We start from the raw sequence: 8,389 nt of genomic DNA on the forward strand, positions 1-8,389 counted from the left end.
TCTTCCACCGGTCACCTTGATGGCCTTGACAGTGGTCACCTTGCCGGCCGTCTGGGTCTTTGAAGAAAGCGTCTGCAGATTTCTTGGTTCTGATGAAATAAAGCCCGTGTCCCGGTTAGCACAGGGGTGCATTTAAATCGAATCTCTGTGCCCCAAGAATGAAATCCTGGGTGTGAACTACAGATGAGACCCTGCCGGTCAGTGGTCTCTGGGGTCTGCCTTTGGCCCCCAGTGCCTGCTGTGTTTACATAAACAGCCCGCACACAGAGTGACCCCTAAAGCTGCCATTGCTGTAATTGCCTTCATAGCTCAAGTGGCTCCTGGCTTAAAAGAAAGGCATGTGAGTTGCTTTGGTTTTGAGTTTGAGATGTGGTGTGTTTGGCCTTCTAAGTGTTGGGGTTGCAGCGGGAAGATGCACCTGGTGGAGCCCGGGTCTCCTCTTAGGGGTCCATGGGGTTGGGTTGGACGCTTGGCATCGGGGAATCCGGCCCTGCATCCCTGACCACGTGGCTCCGGCTAAACGGGATCCCAGGTGGCCGATCCTTCTCCCCGCCCACGAAGCACCCACCCACTCTCAGGCTCTCCCCAAATGCTGGGTGTTGGTGACACCAACATCAAAACTGGGTGTGCCGGCATCCCCTCCCCCTCCCCCCAAATGTCTCTTCAGATAATGGATTGAACATGTCTTTTACTTGTTAGAAATAACGTTTGGCCCCAAATGGATTTGGGTTCGGCTGTACTTTATTATTTCCCAGGGGCATTTCTTTTTTTCTTTTCCTTGAACATACCTAGATATAGGGTTTCTGGGGATCCATTAGAATATTTTTACCGGGTTTTGTCTTCCTTTGTTTTTCTTTTGGTAGGGAGATTCTTTGTCATGTGAAATTAAAGCACATTTAGGATTTTGCGTCATAATAGTTGACTCTACAATGTGAGTGTGTTCAGAGCCTGCCTCCTACCCGGCCAGCAGAAGACGTGACATTGGCAGTGACCGCCCTGCAGTGTTTTCACAGATCTCTTCAAACTCTCTCCTCTTTGGGTGTTTCTCTTTCTTTCTTTGTCATCTTAGAATTTTGGTCTCTGACTGGGGTCTCCTTTCGTGGTTGGGGGAAAGGGTGGTGGCTCACGGAATCCATTTCATACAGACGGGGGGATGCGTGTTTCTGGGACCGGGATGAAAAGTGGTGTTGGGTGTTCCCGCGTGATGCTAACCCCAGATGCTTCTGTTTTGCAAAAATCAAAGCTTCGGGAATATAGGAGAACGGTCGTCATGGGTCCCGTGAGCTACTTCAGTCCTCTTCACGTCATACGTGCTTCCGTGTCCCTTCCCAAGCATGCAGTAAAGAAATAAACGTGTTCTGACTGGGAATCTCTCCTGCGTTTTTGTTTGTTTCTAACTGAAGTAGAGTTGGTTTACAACGCTGTGTTAATTTCTGCTGCATAGCAGTGACTCAGTTACACACGTATATGTTCGTTTTCATATGCTTTTCCGTGATGGCTTATCCCAGGATATCGAATCGAGTTCCCTGTGCGCTACAGTAGGGCCTTGTTGTGGCTCCATCCTCTGCTCATCTCAGTCTCCCACTCCATCCCGCCCTCAACCCTGTCGTCCCGTCCTGTCCCCCGCCCCACTCGCCCGTGCATTTTGAATTCTGTCGCCTCACACTGTATGCTGGGAGATCGTTTCGGGGGGGCCGGCGGGGCGCGGCATGGTCCTCTTTGCGTTGATGTGAGTGTATTCGAAAACTTTTGGAGTAGAAATTGGGAAATGAAATGATAGACCGAGAAAGCATGGGAGCGAAGAAACCAGACCCCGCGAGGTGCCCTTCATGCCCTGATGACCAGGGCGGGTCCTCTGCTTGGGGGCAGCGGATGGAGACAGGAGGTGGGAGGCCAGTTCAGCTTGAGAGTGACCATCAGGGTGCGTTGTCTTGGTATTCACCTTCCTGGGGCGTTTTGTTCTTGCTTGCAGCTGACCAAGGCGAGATGAACATGGAGAACCATCAGGGCACCAACGCCGAGCCACCCGGTAAGAAGCGCCCCGAGTGGCCCCCTCCCGCCCCCCCCGCGGGTCTGTTTTACCTCCTCTCACCACTGTCCTGCTCAGATTCTTGGATGGGATCCTTTGTGTCTCGAAGTTTTCAAGGGGGTTCTCTGGGGAGATGCTACATAGACTTTCCGGGGCTTGAGGCTTCTGATGAGACCTAAGTCTGCTTCAAGTTCTCTTTAAATGTCGGCTGGGAGAGTTTTCCAAGTGTCGCCCCACTGCCGCATGGTCGGAGTCGGCAGCTGGCCGGATCGCATCTTCTGAGATGCACCTTTTACAGCATTTTCACGTGCTGAGGTCACTTTTACAGACTCCTCCCAACCTGGTGGAGAATTGGACCAAGAACAGGAGGTGGTGCAAATGATGGAAACTTCTCAGGGCCAGAGGTGGGACGTTCAGTGATTAGAACCACTTCTGAAAATGGCAGGACAGCACAAATTCTGTGTCTATACACCTGTGTGTGTTTCTTTCTTTCGTGTGTGTGTATATGTGGAGACCCACTCCTTTGCCCAAGAAAGGCAACATTTATTGCCTGTGGAATTGACCTAAGTTTTGGTGTTTTTTTTTTTTTAAGTTTTTGGCCACACCCCACGGCATGCAGGATCTTAGTTCCCCAACCAGGGATTTGAACCCATGCCTTCTGCGTTGTAAGGCAGACTCTTAACCACTGGACCGCCGGGGAAGTCCCGAGATTAGTTTTTAGTGAAAAGTTAACATAGTTTTAATTCTAAAAATACGGACTTTTAGGAAGTGTCTAGCTCGTTGCTCTTTCAAATAAGGGAAGGATGTGTAACGTGAGCTATCGTTTTTTAAGCACAAGAAAATGCGAAAGAGACCTCCAAAACAGAAATGAACTGATCCGAAAATCTTAGCCCTGCCTTGTAAATGAACCAACGCCGTGGACCCTCATCTGCAGAGTTATTTATTCTGAAGTTTGTAGTTTACAGACATTTCTTACCGTCTCAGAGAAGTGGCTAGTAGAGAACGCCTCTTCTTAGTTTCTTGCTACTTTCCCCGAAGTGTCCGTTTTTTACGAGTGACCGTTGCATCTTAGTATGAAATTTACTGAATTGTTTTTTCTCACCGGTTAGATTTAGTTTTTGCTTTCTGTCAGGAGCGAGTTTTGAGCACACTTCTATCTTCTGTAGAAACAGAGTCACCCGCTTCTGGAATTTTCCACCTGCAGGTACTCGCGTGCTTGTCGGGGCCGCTGGGGATGCCTTGTAAAATCTGTTCTCGTGTCTTGGTCCTCTGCAGTTCAACAGACCCTTCTGGAAAAGTAGGAGGTCGGCAGCCAAGTGATTCATAGCAGGATCTCGAGCTGGCCTGCTGAGCCTCTCCAAAGATCGCCTGCAGGGACAGAGCGGCCCCGCCGGAAACAAGCCCCGGCTTGTCTGTGCCTTTGCTCAACTTGGGATCCCTAGTTTGAATCTTGAGGTGCGTCACCACCGTGCTGGGTGGGTGAGATTGACTTGTGATGAGTCTTGCCTCCAGAGGGGAATTACACTCACCTTCTCCGCGGCCCTGAGGGGTTTCCCGTGTGCTGTGAAAGGCCGACCGACCAAGTCCCCATCATTCAATCCCACTGAAGTTCCCCAAACAGAAACTCCACGCTGTTTACAAATTGCCTGTAGATTGAATGCGTCTGAACCTCTGCCAACATTGACCTTTTTATAGAGTGAGGTAAGCCTTCAGCTAGTTTCCTCAAAAGTTCTTCCATTTACTAGGATTTCTTTTTTTTGCCCACACCAAACTAATAAAAAGGAATTAGAAACCAAGTACTTTTTACTTAATGTTTTGCCATGGGGTGACTTTTAAAAAAGGTTGTGAAACTAGTGGGATGGATCCCCTGTTCCCTTCTCTGGGGCTGTAAGACAGACGATCACGCTAAGTGCTCGCTCTTTATGACATCTTGCAATGAACGGAATGCCTACTCTTCTCCCGGTAACAAACGATGACTTCTCCTCCTTTAGAAGCACTTCCCCCGTTTAGGACAGCGCACGCACTGCACAGCGCCCAGAATGCTTGCTTTTATACAGAAGGGCTTTGCGTGGACTCTTGTGTTCATCTCGGGAAGTGCAGAAGCCCTGGTGTTGCAGATGGGCTGGACCCCACCCATAGACTACCCTCCACGGAAATGTTAGTTTCCAGTGGCACAGGCTTGCCTCCTCGTCTAAAGCTCTTAGGATAGTAACCCAGAGCAGTGGCGGTTTCCTGGGAAGACTTCCTCTTGTCACGGATGATGGTGTAAAGAACTGTTGTGTGTTTCACATCAGCCTCTGCAGGTTCAAAGGTATGACGTTAGCACACCTGCGTGGGCTGCCTCCGCAAGTCACCTAACTTGGGAGAGGGCTCCTGTGAGGTATGAGTCATGAATGCTGGGTCTTCCTCACTTCTGAAGCTCAGAAACTCTGCCAGTAGTTTGAGGGGTAGGCATCTGAGCCAACCCCTGCTGTTGAGGACTCAACCCCTCTCCACGCCCGTATCCTTTCTGTGACCTCTCCTCACTGCGTTATCTAAAAGCGTTTGGAGTTTCTTTCTCAAGGTATTGCTGGAGACCGTCGTCTGGCTCTTTAACTTGCTCTGTCTCTGACACTATGATAACTTTTGAGTAAATGAAATGGTGTAAAAAAAAAAAAAAAAAAAAAGAAAAGGATTGGCTATTTATCATATCCATTCATTGCTGCATTCAACAAATACCTATGACCTGGTGTGCACAGTGGTGAACGTGACATTCGGGATTCTACAGGATGGAACAAAATAAATGACATCCATCCATGGATGGGGTCGGCCAGTTGTCAAGAGCTGAGGGCCAGGTTGGTCAATATGCTTGGGTTCCCTCGCTAACTGGCTCAGCGCACCTGGGTACAAAGGTAGAGACCGTCCTTGTTCTCCCCAGTGAGTCGTCACGGGTTGCCTTTGAGGTCAAGATTGCGCTCACTGACTTGCTTCGTAATAACAAGAAACGCATAAAGTCTTTTTGTAACTCTGAATAACATTGGCATTTTTATAAGCATTGCAATCATACTATAAGCATAAATGCCTCCTTAAAGAAGAGAAGAGTGAAAGGATGGGTATCTCTTTAAGGATATGAAATTATGACTCATTCACAAATAAGGATACATTTAAGAAATATGTCAACTAGGCTTTTCTTATGGATGGTGGATGTACATTGTTGTAGACTCGGGTTAATTTCATGTTCACATTAAAATAAACATGATTTTATCAAAGGTCTGTCTTTTGAAAAATTGAATTTAAATTATGTGGCTTGGATCATTAAATACTTGGCATGACGATTGCTTTTTAAAATCATTTTGGAGCTCCCATATGAAGAAATCACAGTCCAACAGATTTTGAAATCAACATAAAGATTTTATTTAAGGGCCAAAGGGAGACAATACCAGTGGAGGATTTGTTACAAGTCTGGGTCATAATGGATTTGATTAACCCACTTAAGCTGTGACCAAGTTTTTGCTGTCAAGATGCTGCAATGAATATCTCTGTAAGCACATTTTTGTGGCTCTGTGCAAGTGTGTGTGTTGCGTTAGTGCCTGAAGTTGGCTTTGTGAGGAAAAATAGCGTGTGTATATTTAATTTTTATGGACACTGCCCAGTCATCCCCCATAGAGGTGCAAATTCATGATACCCCCCAGTGATGTCAGATCTGTTTCCTCACTGCCGTGCAAACTTTCTGACTGGTGCCAATGTAAGTTGAAAATGATATCAAATCAACTGCATTTACATTACATTTCTCTTAACACAAGTGAGCTTGAGAATCTGTGTAGGGGGGACCCATTTGCATTCCATTTCTGGGGGAAATGAATGCGTTTTGCCTATGTTTATATGTGTTATCGGTCCTATCCTTATTGATTTGTAGGAACTCTCTACATATTAAAGATATGACTGTGAAGTAAGTAGCAAATACTCTTTTTCACTTTATCCTTCACCTTTTAACTCTGAAGTGATATTTTCCCCCATTCATTTTTATTATTTTTGCACAGTGAAGTTAGTTAATGGTTTCTGGGCTTGCTGTCATACTTCTAACACTTCTGTGGGGTTTTTTTACATTAAAATATTTGATCCCCTAGGAATGCGTTTCTGTAAAGGGAATGAGGAAGCGATTCCTTGGTATTTAGCTTTTTTTTTTTTTAGCGTCCCCTGCATCGGCAGGCGGACTCTCAACCACTGCGCCACCAGGGAATCCCGGTATTTAGCTTTTTAAAAACCGCCATGGGGGCTTCCCTGGTGGCGCAGTGGTTGGGAGTCCGCCTGCCGATGCAGGGGACGCGAGTTCGTGCCCCGGTCCGGGAAGATCCCACATGCCGCGGAGCGGCTGGGTCAGTGAGCCATGGCCGCTGAGCCTGCGCGTCTGGAGCCTGTGCTCCGCAACGGGAGAGGCCACAACAGTGAGAGGCCCGCGTACCACAAAAAAAAAAAAAAACCGCCATGGGATAATCCCATTATTCCCAAACCATTTATTGAATAATCCATGTTTTCCCACTGATTTGAAATGCAGTTTACATCATCCACTAAATTTCTGGACCTCCCAGGGCAGGAAGTATTTCTTTATTTTTTTCTGTCCTATGGGATCCTTTACAGAAAAAGGTTGGTAACACCTGCTTGAATACATAAAATACTTGTACTTCAAACTGCGTCTTGCAGGGGTCAGGCGTGGTGGAGCAGGTAGTGGCCAGTTATAATATGAAAAAACAGCTATAATAAAAACAGTAGAGTTTTAATTATTTTGCTGCCATAACAAAATACCACAAACTGGGTGGTTTTAAAGAAGAGACATATATTCTCTCCAAGTACTGGAAGCTGGAATCTGAGATCCAGGTGTGGGCAGGGCTGGTCCCTCCTGAGGCCTCTCCCCTGGGCATGTAGACAGCCGGCCATCTCCTCCCTGTGTCCTCACTCGGTGGAGAGTTGTCTGGTGTCTCTTCTTACGAGGACGCTAATCCCATCATGGGGGCCCCACCCTCATGGCCTTACCTAACCCTAATCACTCCCCAAAGACACCACCCTCTAACACCATCCCATTGGGGTTTATGGCTTCCACAGATGACGTGTTGGGGGGACACAAGCATTTGGTCCACACCACTGGGCGATGTGCTCAGCACCCCCTAGAGGTGGTCCCACAGAAGCCCTGGGTCCCCCCTTTCTACCATGTGCCTTTGCCCCACCCCGTCCTCAGCCTCCACTCTCCATCCCTCCCCTCCCCTTTCTACCCAGCCTTTAAATTCAGTGTGAGGTAGGACTTCCCTTGCTGTCCAGTGGTTAGGGCAGGAGGTGCAGGTTCAGTCCCTGGTCTGGGAACTAAGATCCTGTATGCTGGTATAAAATAAAATAAAATAAGAGAAGAGAAAATCAAATCAAATCAAATCAGTGTGCGGCTACAACCCTCCCCAGAAGCCTCTAGGACACAAGCTGGGTGCAGAGCCTCCCAGGAGCCCCCCAGCCTTGGTGTGCTCCCCCATATTACCGAACATTACACTGCAACTCTCTCCTCCTCTTTGTAAACAACTCTTCTTTCTCTGTCTCCACACAGCCGGCATCTAGCCTGCCTCTCTGGCTCAAAACAGCTGTGCGTCAAATGTTTGTTGAATGAATGCACGAGCTCATCTGATGTCCCACACTGTGGAGCCGGAAACTCTGGAATTTATAAATCTGGTGCTTCCACTGCTGCATAGCACAGAGACATCAGCTTGGGGCTTTGTGACCACCTAGAGGGGTGCGATAGGGAGGGTGGGAGGGAGATGCAAAAGGGAGGAGATACGAGGATATACGTATATGTATAACTGATTCACTCTGTTACACAGCAAAAACTAACACACCATTGTAAAGCAATTATACTCCAATAAAGATGTAAAAAAATTAAAAAATAAAAGAACCTACTGTATAGCACAGGGAACTCTAGTCAATACTCCGTAATGGTCTATATGGGAAAGGAATCTTAAAAAAAGAAAAGTGGATATATGTATAACAGATTCACTTTGCTGTACACCTGAAACTAGCACAACATTGTAAGTCTACTATACTCCAATAAAAGTTTAAACAATAAAAAGAATCTGGTGCTTCCAACCAGTTCTTTTTTTCTTTTAAAATTTTACTGAAGTATCATTGATTTACAATGTTGTGTTTAATTTCTGCTGTACAGGAAAGTGACTCGGTTATACATGTATACATTCTTTTTCATACTCTTTTCTGTGACAGTGTATCACAGGGTATTGACTATAGTTCCGTGTGCTGTACAGTAGGACCTTGTTGAACCATTCTATATATAATAGTTTGCATCAGATTGTACTGTAGTATATATACCAAGATGTATGTAAAATTTATACA

At 46.7% G+C, this 8,389-nt stretch overlaps 1 protein-coding gene across 1 annotated transcript in view; it reads left to right on the top strand.

Moving 5' to 3' along the window:
* Nucleotides 1–5,281, top strand: part of CD99 (CD99 molecule (Xg blood group)) — a 33,624-nt gene extending 28,343 nt beyond the window's left edge. The window contains exons 11-12 of the mRNA XM_024756302.1: nucleotides 1,973–2,029; nucleotides 3,305–5,281. Of these exons, the coding sequence (XP_024612070.1) occupies nucleotides 1,973–2,029; nucleotides 3,305–3,330 (83 nt within the window). The 3' untranslated portion in view covers nucleotides 3,331–5,281. The remainder of the gene's footprint in view (nucleotides 1–1,972; nucleotides 2,030–3,304) is intronic.
* Nucleotides 5,282–8,389: the final 3,108 nt, after the last annotated feature.

The sequence above is a fragment of the Neophocaena asiaeorientalis genome, unplaced genomic scaffold (genome assembly GCF_003031525.2).
Source record: "Neophocaena asiaeorientalis asiaeorientalis breed wild unplaced genomic scaffold, Neophocaena_asiaeorientalis_V1.1 scaffold69, whole genome shotgun sequence".
Lineage (NCBI taxonomy): Eukaryota > Metazoa > Chordata > Mammalia > Artiodactyla > Phocoenidae > Neophocaena > Neophocaena asiaeorientalis.